The sequence below is a fragment of the Dromiciops gliroides genome, chromosome 4 (genome assembly GCF_019393635.1).
Source record: "Dromiciops gliroides isolate mDroGli1 chromosome 4, mDroGli1.pri, whole genome shotgun sequence".
Classification (NCBI taxonomy): domain Eukaryota; kingdom Metazoa; phylum Chordata; class Mammalia; order Microbiotheria; family Microbiotheriidae; genus Dromiciops; species Dromiciops gliroides.
Window position 1 is genome coordinate 412,951,915 of NC_057864.1, and position 12,934 is coordinate 412,964,848.

General features: G+C 37.3%; 1 protein-coding gene across 2 annotated transcripts in view; it reads left to right on the top strand.

Moving 5' to 3' along the window:
- The window catches only part of SMOC2 (SPARC related modular calcium binding 2), a 260,482-nt gene that overhangs the window by 172,065 nt on the left and 75,483 nt on the right, over window positions 1-12,934 (top strand). For both annotated transcript variants that reach the window (XM_044003776.1, XM_044003777.1), the window contains exon 8: window positions 11,103-11,289. In XM_044003776.1, coding sequence (XP_043859711.1) covers window positions 11,103-11,289 — 187 coding nt within the window. The remainder of the gene's footprint in view (window positions 1-11,102; window positions 11,290-12,934) is intronic.

The following is a 12,934-nucleotide window of genomic DNA, read 5'->3' on the forward strand; positions in this document are numbered from 1 at the left end:
TCCCCAAATGTGGTCTCTTTTGTCTCAGCCTAATTGAGATTTTCAATGATTATTCATAATTTTTTTGTTGCTGTTGTTCTTTTTGGGGGGGGGCAGGGCAATGAGGGTTAAATGACTTGCCCAGGGTCACACAGCTAATAAGTGTCAAGTGTCTGAGGCCGGATTTGAACTCAGGTCCTCCTGAATCCAGGGCCAGTGCTTTATTCACTGCACCACCTAGCTGCCCCGATTATTCATAATTAAATGAATCTTAATTATCCTATGACTCGTCAGCCCATTATCCATCCAATCCCAATAATGCCTAAATATTTCATACTTTGATTTTTAAAATAGTTTTGATTTTTAAAAGAATTATAACCTAACATTTTCCCAATACAATGACTACTAGAGTAATCATATGCCTATGCTCTTCTTCATGAGTTTGCAATGTGGCTTTCTTGGTGCCCCTTGTGGGATGGAAGGCTTTCTTTGGTTTTGAGTGAGATGAATCCTAGATTTCAATCCTTCCTAAATGTTTTATTATTAATCAGGTTACTTCCATATTTTAGATATTTTAGATTTAGAGATTTACATTTTTTAATTATGGGAACTTTAGTGACCTTCAGAGATTAGAATTTTAAGTAAAATAAATTTCTTTTTAACTTCTTTAAATTTATAATACATCAAATATGTAAATAATACAACCTTATGTTGGCTTGCTTTTCTGAGGGCCTCAAAGATCTATACTTCCTTTCATTCTTTATCATCAACAGTATATTGATTGAGCATATATCTAGTTCATGGCACACTCATGATCTAATGAAGTTGACCATGGACATCTTTAAAATTTAAATATGTTACTTTTTTCTCAAAAATCTTTTTTTTTTTTGCCTTCAATTGTGAAATTTGGAACAGTCCTGTGAGCTCATCAGTGTCAAGAGTTCTCAGGGCGAAATTTCCTCTTCCAATGCACTTTTTATGCAATTTATACTCATTCAGAAGTACCTAGGACACTAAGAGCTTAAGTGAATAGCCTAGTACCACAAAGCCAATATATAGCAGAGGCAGAGCATGAACCCAGATTTTTCTGACTCTGGGGTCATATGTTTTAAAAATTCTACATCTTACTACTGTTTTCTTATGCCACAGGGGCGTGAAGAATTCTTTGATATGCCTCTCATGGCAAATTGTACAGAGCATGCACAAATATTCTCTTCCTGCTCCCAGATGATCGTTTGGAATTGTTGGGGGCCTACCTTTGTCTATTCATGACTCAAGGACTTGTAATATGAGATGACAAAGAGTCCACTCATTTGAATCATGAATGGCAGAAAGTAGAGACCCAAGGCTCTCTTATGATGGATTGGATGCGGACAGAATATTTACACATGATCTATACAATCTACCAGGAAGGGAAAATATGAACGTGAGCCATCCATGAGCCTGTCACACTAAGGAATCAGTTGGTTGCATTGGTGTTCATTATGTAGAGAGTTCAAGAAGGTGGTGATCATGATGATAATAGGTATGATAGGTCATGCCCAAGGTCAAAGGGCTTCTAAATAGTCCCACATGTATCTCGAATATATCAAGGTAGCATTGACATCATGGAGAAGGCACTGAATCTGGAATTGTGAAGACCTAGGTTCACATCCAACCTCAGATCCTAATTAACTGTATGACCCTAGGCAAATCCCTTAACCTTCTGAACCTCAGTTTTCTAAGCCTCTATTAAATGGTTATAATAGTAGCATCTACTTCACAAAGTTATTGGGAGGATCCAATAAGAGAGTAAATGTGAAGTTCTTTGTTGACCCTAAAGTACTCTAGTTTCCTCTACCTCCAGGATTCCTGGGTTCTAGTTTCTGATTTGTGAGCTTTCATCTTATCTATCCTGGTCTCGGCCTACCACACCAGTTCTCCAGTTGCTCTCAAGAATTTTGCCACAAAAGAGAGGTGCCCTGTTGTGTGGCTTGGAGATGGCCAAGAACAGGTGTTGTGGACCAGCTGGTAAGATTAAGGAGGAATTGCAAAGGTTTCTTTCAGAAGGTGAGACTTAAATTGAGACTTGAAGAAGTCAGAGAAGTTAGAGAGTAGAGAGAGGAGGGAGAGTATTCCTGCCTTGAGGCAGGGAAAACTTTCACAGTTGGGAAATGGAATTTCAAGTGAAAGGATCAGCAAGGAATCCAAACTCCCTGGATCATAGAGTCATAGGAGAGAGTAAGGTGTGAGAAGACTGGAAAGGTCTTTACAGATTTGGTGATGAAAAGTCAGAGTAATTTGAGTTTTCAACATGCCTATTTATTCATTCAGTAAGCATTTATTAAATAGCTACTATATGCCAGATACCATTCTAGGTACTAGGGTTACAAAAACAAAAATAAAATGGACTCAGTCCTGGTTGAAGCCATATTATAATGGGTGCTAAAATCCAAGCAGAGGAGCTTATCTTTGGTCCTAATGGCAAGATGAAGGGCCTGGTGTTTTGGGCTCATGGTAAAACTTGTGATTTAGGAGTATCAATTTAGTGGCTGTGTGTGGAGGATAAATTTAAGAGAGGAGAGGCTGATGGCAGAGAGACAAGCTGGGAAGCTCTCACAATAGTCCAGGCAAGAGGTAATAAGTGCCTTGACTACTTGACCCCATCAGTAAAGGCAAGGGAACAGATGCAAAAGATATTCTAGAGATGTTGGCAGGACATGCAAGTGAAATTGTCCTGCAGACAGCTAATGATTTAAAAGAGAAGAAAGTGTGAGAGATTAGGGCCAAAGATGCAGATTTGTAAATCATTCACAAACAGGTAGTTATTGAAAGCATTCAAGGAATTGAGGTCTGAAATTATTTCAATTTGCCCAGAAGAAAGTGGTCTGATTATTTCTTTCCAGGCAAGAGTCCTAAAATTTGTGTATCAATGTAAAAATAATGTGTGTTATACACGATCACATTATGGCTAAGCTATGGAAAACAACTGTCTGGAGAAGGAATATTTCAGTGCACACAGGCACAGTCAATATTTTCTTTCTGAGAAAACTGGATCTTCCATATGAAACATTTTAACTGCTTTCTCCTGACTAATGTATTTTCTTATGCAAAATGGAGATTCCCTGTCAAAGCAATTAATCAATCATGCCTGTTTCTTTTAAATTGCAAGCTGTTACTCATGGAAATGATTGTTTAAACATAGAATGACAAAAACTTTGGTCTAGATTATTCACCCCCAGAGGTTAATAGCTAGCATTGTTTGTAGCCCTTTTTTTTTTTTCTTTCTGGCCTAGGCAAATTTTGAAACCATTTGTTAGAGTAGATTTGTACATTTTTGTCCCCCTCATAGTCAAGGTCCAAATTTAAAATTATTTCTAAATACCCTGAACCCAAATTTAATCTTTTATTGAACATCAATATGAGAATAATTATATTTCACAATATAACTGATTATATTATTAAATTATAAAAATATAAATAATTATATTTAAAATACAATTTTAATTTTTTTCAAATTTTCCTACAAATCAAATTCTAGATAAAGGTGCTTGATTTATTCAATTTTTTGAGTGTGTTTTCTTTGTTGTATCATCTTTAATTTACTAATTTAAATATTACATAATTAAAAGGAAAAACACTTAATATAATTCTGCCACTGATGGAGAAAGAATATAGAAAATAGAAAAGTACCAACTATAAGAATAATGGAAATTAACATTCAGAAAGATCTAAATGGATGCCATATGCACTGGGCCTGGTTGGATCTTATGTGTTTCCATAATGCATTAGCTTGCATCTGCCTTTGAATTGTGTTTTCTGTGTGCCTAATGAATTAAAAAAGAAGTATGATAGACTGTGGAGAAAATAATAATGAAGCCACTTATAATTTTAAAAAGCATACTTGAATCTATTGTACTGATGTGAAGAGCTGGTTTTACTTGTAGATAGAGTAGGCAGTCCCTTACAAGGGATGCCTTGTTAAATTGACTGAAGACCTCCTGCCTTCTCCCATCAGGTAGTAGCCACAGAGTTTAAATGCATGGTGTCCTCTCTATGCCATTGACTGAGACTGAGCATGGCTAAGGCCATTCACAGGTTTTCCCAGTTATGGTTCCTCAACTACATTCATTCAAAAAGAATGCTGTCCACCATGTGGTTAGCAATCTTCAATCAGTTATGGAATGTCTTCACATACACCAAATTTTCTCCAAGGGTCTTTCATTGAACATCATTTCTATTCTCCCAGGACGAGAATCCCCAACCTCTTCCATGTGGAGAATTTCACCAGCCTTTAAGCACAATGATACAGTTTATGAAAATTCACAAGGAATGGACCCATTGGCCAGTCCTAAGTTACTTATAAATTAAAACCTATTTCAACCTTCTCACTCTGTGTGACACTTTTCCATTCTGGGTCATTGCCAGTCATCTTGACTTATGTCCTGCCACTGGTCTCTGATGATTTCAGAGGAGAGAATAGGCCTCACTTCAATCCAATTCACTTGAGAGTCAAGACATCACCCTCTTGATGTCCTCATTCCTCTTTGAGAATGAAGGATGGGGGCAGCTAGGTGGCGCAGTGGATAAAGCACTGGCCTTGGATTCAGGATGACCTGAGTTCAAATCTGGCCTCAGACACTTGACACTAGCTGTGTGACCTTAGGCAAGTCACTTAACCCTCATTGCCCCACAAAAAAAAAAAGGAGAATGAAGGATGAACAAATAAACAATCCATTCTACCTTTGTACTCCCTAAGTTTTGCCAAGGGCTACAGAGGATGTGTTAGAGACCTTCTTCTAGAGCTCTTGTGTTTTATACTTTCAAAACACATATAATTTTTCATTAGATTCCCATAATAATTCTACAAGGTAGATTGTTCAGCTATTCTTGTCTATGAGGGAAATGGACTCCAAAGAGTTAAGTTATTTTGTCAAGGCCAGACCCCCAGTTAGAGATAATTGGCATAATTGTTTTCTTACTCATAGTCTAGTGCCTTTCTCACTACAATGCACTGCCTTCCATAAAAGACAAAAAAATTGGGACAAGATAGCCTTTGTATTTTTAAGTAGAAATTCCTCAATTGTGGACTTATGACCTATTAAAGGGATCAGGAAAGAAACAAAACTGGAGAAGGGAAATTGATTGGAAATTACAAGTCAAAAGATTAACTTTTCATGCATCATTAATAATGGTGGTACATGAAAGTAACCAGGAGAAAATATTACTGTAACTCATGTATAAATTGGAATTTTAAAAATTAATTTGATTTTTGATTACTTTGCATGTGAACAGTCATTTCACAGAATCACAGAATTCCAGAGTTGGAAGGGGATCTTATTAGGGGTCTAATCTGAACTGTATCTAAAAAAAGAATAATTCTTCCCATCAATAAAAAGGGTCATATAAGGCTTAACCATTGATTCTTTTGTTTTTTCCTTCTTTCCATCTTCATTTCCTCAGGAAGCTTTAAAAAAAAAACAACATCTGAGAACAGCTAGGTGGCTCAGTAGATGAAGCACTGACCCTGGATTCAGGAGTACCTGAATTCAAATCTGGCCTCAGACACTTAACACTTACTAGCTGTGTGACCTTGGGCAAGTCACTTAACCCCCATTGCCCTACACAAAACAAAAAACAACCCCCCCAAAAAAAACCATCTGGTTTCTAAATACTTCTTTTATGTGATTTGTTCCCCAAATCTATACCTCTACTCTCATCAGTAACCTTTTTTGGGTTACATATTTCCAGTTTACAATAGGACAAATGCATTCAGATATCCTGCTGATACCTGAGATATCTTATCTAAAACTGATATCTACAGTGTTACTCAGATATTTCTTTTACTTCCATTACATAAATCATTTCATGTATCTCTCTTGTCGATTGTTTGTTTTGTAAGCTAAGGAGCTTATATATAAATTAAAGAATCATTTATTAATCAGGTTTATAGCCACTGCCATAGAAAAATAATTTTTATCTTTTACTTATCTTAATCATGACATATGCTAGAGAGAGGAAAAAACATTTTGAGATTGAGTTAAGGCAATGCTAGATAAAGTCTGTAATGAGAGAGAAATAATTACTAAACATCTATTATATTTCTATTTTGTTGTTCAGTCATTTTTTTCAGTCATGTCCAACTCTTCATGATCCCATTTGGGGTTTTCTTGGAAGAGATGCTGGAATGGTTTGCCCTTTCCTTCTTCAGCTCATTTTACAGATGAGAAAACTGAGGCAAACAGTTAAGTGACTTACCCAGAGTCACATAGTAAGTGTCTGAGATCAGATTTGGACTTGGAAGGATGAGTCTTCCTGACTCCAGGCACAACACACTAGCCACTGTACCTACCACACAACTGCCTGTATTTCTGTTTAATCTTCCATTTTCATAGATAACTGTTACTTCATGCAAAGAAGGCTACCTTAATTGGGAAAGGGGTGCTATTTTAAGGAATCTCCCTCTAAGTCAACTTATATTCTTACATTTTTTGGGGGGGGTGGGGGGAACTAAGAGGTCATGTGACTTGTCTGGCTTTACAATCTAAGGGAAGACTTGAACCCATCTTCCTGATTCCAAGGCAAACTTTTTATCCAGTATGCCACATTTCATCTCTTTTACTTTATATAAGTTCTGAAACAGAGGAGGAACATTTCAGTAGCTTTTTAGAAACTGTTGTATAGATGCAATATGTCTCTGGACAAGGACACATTAAATACACCTCCTGTGGCAAGGGAGTCACATCATAAGTCCACTTCACTTAACAAATTTCTGATAAAAGGCCAAGTGAGCACCAACACTAAGCAATGTGTTTTCCAGCAATGCTTAAGCTTGAAAAACAACCATCATCATCATTATTTGGATGATTAGAAAAGGAAACTGGTTTCTCTCAGTTTCTCCCTAACAATGAATTGTATATTTAATAATATATTAACTACCTCAAGATATATTAAAATTATGTTGTCACCTGAAATCCTATAAGCCAAAACCAACTCCAGGCCAACTGCTTTATCCCCCAAGACACCTAATTACCTCAAATGCTAGTTTACTGACTGAATGACTACAAATAAAGGGTTGGATTAGGTGATTTCTAAGGTCCCTACCAGCTTTCAATTTTATGCTTCTACAGATTCAAATTCAGCTAAGATATAATTAATTAATTTCAGAATTTAGTATGAATAGATGATGAAAAGATCATAGGCCAGAATTAGTCCATAGACTGACTCTTAAAATTATTTTAAATAGCCTTAGATAATCAACTCTCAAATTCCTAACCTGGAATTGTTTCCTTACAAATGGAAATTCTATGTGCCAGTCTTAATGTTGGTGTTCTGGGCTGGGATTGATTCAGAAGAGTTAGAAATTGTTCACCCTTGACTTATGTTTTTTCTACATCATACTTTAAGCCACACAGAGCTTTTACATTCTTGGTGACTTTGACGACTCTATGACTTGAACTGGCTTGTTTAACTACCTATCTCCATATCTCATAGGGAGCTAGGTGGTATATGATAGAGTGTTGGCCTTTGCAACTAGGAAGACCTGAGTTCAAATCTTGCCTCAGATATTAGCTGTGTGTAAGTGATCTAGTTACTTAAATTATCTCAGCTTCAGTTTTCTCATGTGTGAAATGGGGATAATAATAGAACCTATCTCAGAGGGTTGTTGTGAATATCAAATGAGATAACATATATACAGTGTTTTGCAAACCTTAAAATGCTATATATGACTATTATTATTAATAATTATTATTATTATCATTATTACTTAAAGACTTTTAGATGAAATGGGTTGATGCCTTTACTCTGATTCTAGATCTTTACCAGCCCTCCAACTCCTCCTTCTACCCCTGCCACAACCAGAAATCATTTTTTGAAAGTTTTGTTAAGAGAATTAAACATTCCCCCAGTCCCTATGTTAAAACAACTTTTGAATCATGAAAAGTCATTTCATAATGAGAATGTATGCAAGGGATAGTGTACCTTTAGTGGCCAACATCATGCTTGGATCTTCTTCATACTCATCTCTGTCTCCTGAATCTCCTGGCTTCCTTTGAGTCTCAGTTCAAAATCTCAACTTCTTCAAGAAGCCTGTCCCACCCCTCTTAATGCTAGTGACCTTTCTGTTGATTTCCTGTTGTTCCTACATGTATCTTGTTTTCATCTAGTGGTTTGCAAGTGGTCTCCATAAGACTATAAAGTCCTTGAAAGCAGAGACTGTTTGTTAACCTTTCATTTTATCTCCAACTCTCAGCACAGGACATGGTACAAAGTAGATAATAAATATTTATTGACTGACTGAAAGTACCCCTTGTGACATTCTAAAAGTTTGAGAGACACAATTTCTGGGTCTTCATTTTATTAATAATGTTAGCCTGTTCTTCCTCATCCAAAAAAAATTACCTTGTATCTATTTTGTAAGTGTGTGTGTGTGTGCTTGTGTGTGCATGTGTGTATGTGTGCGTGTGTGTGTGTGTGTGTGTGTGTGTGTATGGGTATGGGTATGTTGTCTTCCCTAACAGAATGTAAACTCCTTGATGGCAGGCAAAGATTTTTTTTTCTTTTGTATCTCCAGCATCTAGCATAGTGCCTGGCACATAGTAGGTGCTTAATAAATGCTTGTTGATTGATTCCTTTGATTGATTACTTGATTGATTGATTGGAAAGAGCTCTAGATTTGACATGGGCTCAAGTTCCTACCCTGCTATTTATTACCCTTGTAACTTTAGGCTAGTGACTTCACCTGTATGACCTCAACTTCCTCATACATGAAATGTCAAGATGGACTACATGATTTCTAAGATTCCTTCCATCTCTAACCATCTTTGACCTGTTATCTACATTCCATCGTCAGATAACTCTACCAATGGCCATGATTTAGAACCTCTTTTGCAATACTTGAAAAAACTCAAAAGACTTGAAAAAAAATTTGAAAGAGTTCAATGAAAAGGTCCTTTAACAATATTAATGATTTCCTAAGCAAGAGCAGTGACACAGGCAGCACAGAGGGTACAACTGGTTTCACCCGGGCATATACTCAATGAATCATGGAATATAAAATTTGAGGGAAGACCCTGTGTGCCTAATACATATAATTCAACTCAATTAACTTTTATTAAGTACCTAGTACATGCTAAACATTGAACTAGGCACTGGTAACACAAAGTCAAAAATGAAATAGTTCCTGCCCTCAATGTGCTTATATTCTGCTAGAGAAGGGCTACCCAGAAAATGTAGCAAGGTGAGAGGGATGAAAATAAAGCAGAGAGCCAATGAAGTTCTCATGGAGGAGAAGGAAGAACACAACTGGAGCTTTGAAAGTAGATCTGGATTCCCAAAAGACTAAGATGAGTAGAGAGTTCATTCCAGGTACAGAAAATGGCTGGTGTGAATGCAGGCCAGTGATTTACTGAGTTTGGGGAACACTTTGGCTAAAGCAGAGACTACATGAAGAGGATTAATGTGAGGGATAGGTAATGTATCCTAGGCCCAAAGGATGAATTGAATCCATTACTCCCTCCAAAAAAAGAGATAAAGAAATTCACAGAATGTCTTTAACATCAAAGATTCTTTAAATTTTAATTTTATGATGCTCAGAACAAATATCAAAATTAAAAATTTCAATATATATAAAAAAAACATAAAAGAGTTCCAGCCTGGTCAGGTTCTTCCTCAAGTACTCTGCCGTGGGCCTGATTCAACAATCAACTCCCTTCAAACTGAGTGTGGAAGCTTTTTATAGATCTGGAGCAGAGTGGTCCTTACACACTGCTTCAAGAAGCTGATTGGTAGGCGTCACCCAAATCCATTGGTTCACTGGACTTGAAGGTGGTCTCAAGTTGAGTTCAAAGTCCTTAGCTTCTGAGAACAATACCTTCTTAAGGGCCAGCCAAGAGTGTTTACAATCTAATTAACTTGAAGTAGACTAATCATCTAAGTTAGTCACTCTCACTTAATTCAATCAGTTTAGATTGATCTCCAGGTGAGCCTTTGATTATCTGCCAAATCCCATTATTTTCTCACACAGTGTAGGAACTGTCAGCATGAAGTAGCATTCCAGCTTTGCCTTTCCTGTTGGCTAAATCTTTGCTTGGTATAAAAAGTGGATGAACCAAGAATATCAGTGTATTTTATAGCCAAGTTGTAAACCATAGCCAGGACTCCATTGCACATACCATTGACATAGATTGGATCTGGCCTATGGTCATTGGAATGTGTAATGGAATATATTAAATTTGATCATTGACAATTCTATGCTAAAGTTTAGTAAAACATCCAGCAATTGAAACAGTTAAAGATAATCCAGCTTTCCAGTCCAGAGTCCAGAGCCCAGTTTTCCAGACCAGAATCCAGCTTCCTCCTGATGGCATCTTACGACTCCAAGAAGACAAGAGAACTGAGAAAAGACTTCCAAGGACTTAATTATTTACTGTTTCATCAAGGAACACCTGTTCCTAGAAGAAACAAAGGGGGTAATATGATGAAATAATGGGATTTAGCAGATACTCAAAGACCCACCTGGAGATTAATCTAGACTGATTGAATCAAGTGAGAGTTCCTGATTAAAGCAGGCTTGTGGTGGAGGACTTGAGGAAGAACCCAACCAGGCTGGAACTCTAGGCCAGATAGGCCTTTTCTTAACTTTCTGAACTCCATGTTAATACCTGTATGTTTTAATAAATGTTTAATGCCCAAAGACTGGTGCTAAAGCTTCTAATTTAAGGCGATCACACAACATAGATTTTTTTTTTTTTTAGTGAGGCGATTGGGGTTAAGTGACTTGCCCAGGGTCACACAGCTAGTAAGTGTTAAGTGTCTGAGGTCGGATTTGAACTCAGGTACTCCTGACTCCAGGGCCGGTGCTCTATCCACTGTGCCACCTAGCTGCCCCCACACAACATAGATTTTAAACATCACAAATGCCAGTGCCTAGCATGTTGCTATTCACAAAGAAAGTACTCAATAGATGTTTGTTGATTAAACTAACAAATGGTGATCATATTTGCTTATGGACTCTATGTCTAATTGAAATCACATCAAATATTTCATGTTATCTTCCTCTATATTCCTTACAATGTACCATGTACCCCACTGTTTATATACCTATGAGATTAATCTTGTGTTTATTTTCTTTTTTACTTCAGCATCATCATGTGATCAAGAACATCAGTCTGCATTAGAAGAAGCCAAACAGCCTAAGAATGACAATGTGGTTATTCCTGAATGTGCTCATGGTGGTCTCTACAAACCTGTGCAGTGTCATCCCTCTACAGGATATTGCTGGTGTGTCCTAGTAGACACAGGGCGTCCTATTCCTGGTACATCCACAAGGTAAAGAATTGTGATATTATTTTTTTCAAATAAACAAAGGAAGAACATCATTTATTATCAATAATAGCTGAATTGTATAGCCTTTATGTACCATGATGGATAGAGAGCTGGTCTTGGGGTCAGGAAGGCCTGAGTTTGAGTCACAGGTCAAGGTGTGACTGATGAATCTGATAAGGCAAATCTGATAAGCAAGGTTAAGTGAAGTGGCCTTTGCAGAGGCTCTATGAATGCATCAATCTTCTTAACTTCTCATTGACATGAAGCACATACTGACTGTGTAACTCTGGGTAAAGCACTCAACCTCTTGGTATCCGGGTAACTTTCTCTAAGATGATGAATGGAGTAATGATTTGGGCAGCTGTGTGAGGGTAGATTTGAGTGAGAAGAGAGTTAAGATAGGGACAGCAATTGGAAGATTATTGCAATTGTCCAGGCAAGAAGTGATGAGGGATTAAACTAAGGTTCTGGCAACATGAATGGAGAGGAAAAAACTTATGTGAGGGATGTTTGAGTAATGTGGCTTAGCAGCTGATTGGATATATGGGGAAAGGGAGAGTGAGGAGCTAAAAATGACTGAGAGCTTCTTAACCTGAGTGACTGGAAGGCTGGCCTCTCCCTCTACAAAAACAGGGAAGTTTAGGAGAAATGTCCTAAATCAAGCCTAAATCAGCCTCTTCACATTTCCACCTATTGCTACTAAATGTCCTTTATGAGGCCAAGCAAAGCAATTCTAATACCCCTTCCACAGGACAGTGCTTCAGTTACTTGAAGATACCTATCATGTCCCTTCTAGGTCTTTCCTTTTCCAGATTAAACAATCCCAGTTCTTATGATACAGCTTAAGATAGCATTAGCTGCCTTCCCAAGACTCACTGTTGACTCAAACCAAGCATGAAAACCACTAAAATGTAAGGATTTACATTTATCCCTACTGAATTTCATGTTGATAGTTTTGGCTCAGTGTTCTTGTTTTGCAAAATCCTTCTAAGTCTTAGTTCTGTCAGTCAATGTGTTAATGATCCCTTTGGCTTTATGTCACTGTCAGTCTGAAAAGCATACCATCTATGGTGGTACCCAGGTTCAAGGTTCAGTGAAATGATTTTTACACATAGGTACTCTATGAATACATCATTCTTCTTGATCTCTCATAGATGAAGTTAGTTTGCACATTTATCCAGAATTATACATAACTGCATACCTACTGTCCTAAACATCAGCTTTGTGGCATTTTCCATTATGTCTTTCCATTTATTTGTATGTGTTTTACCAATTAAAGTCATGCCCAAATGCCTCATTGTGGCTTGGAAGTGACTATAAGTACTCAAAAGTTATCCTATCACAATAGAAGTTCTGCCTGGCCCTAATAAACTGGAAGAAAAAAATCCCTCTCATTAATGTGCCATATTTCTTTCATCTGAGGACTAGTATCACTCATTACCAGATGGTCAGTGGATAGGGGATGAGTGTTTTGAGCCTGAGCATCTCATGAAGATAACTATTAAATGTGGAAGGGGTATACTTAGCATGGGGTTGGGGGTGGCAGATAGACACACCCACAATGATAAAATCTCAGATCCTCAAAGTATTTAAATATGATACTTAGGAGGTTGGAGCTGGAAGCAAGTCAGCCCAGATTCCTAGAAGT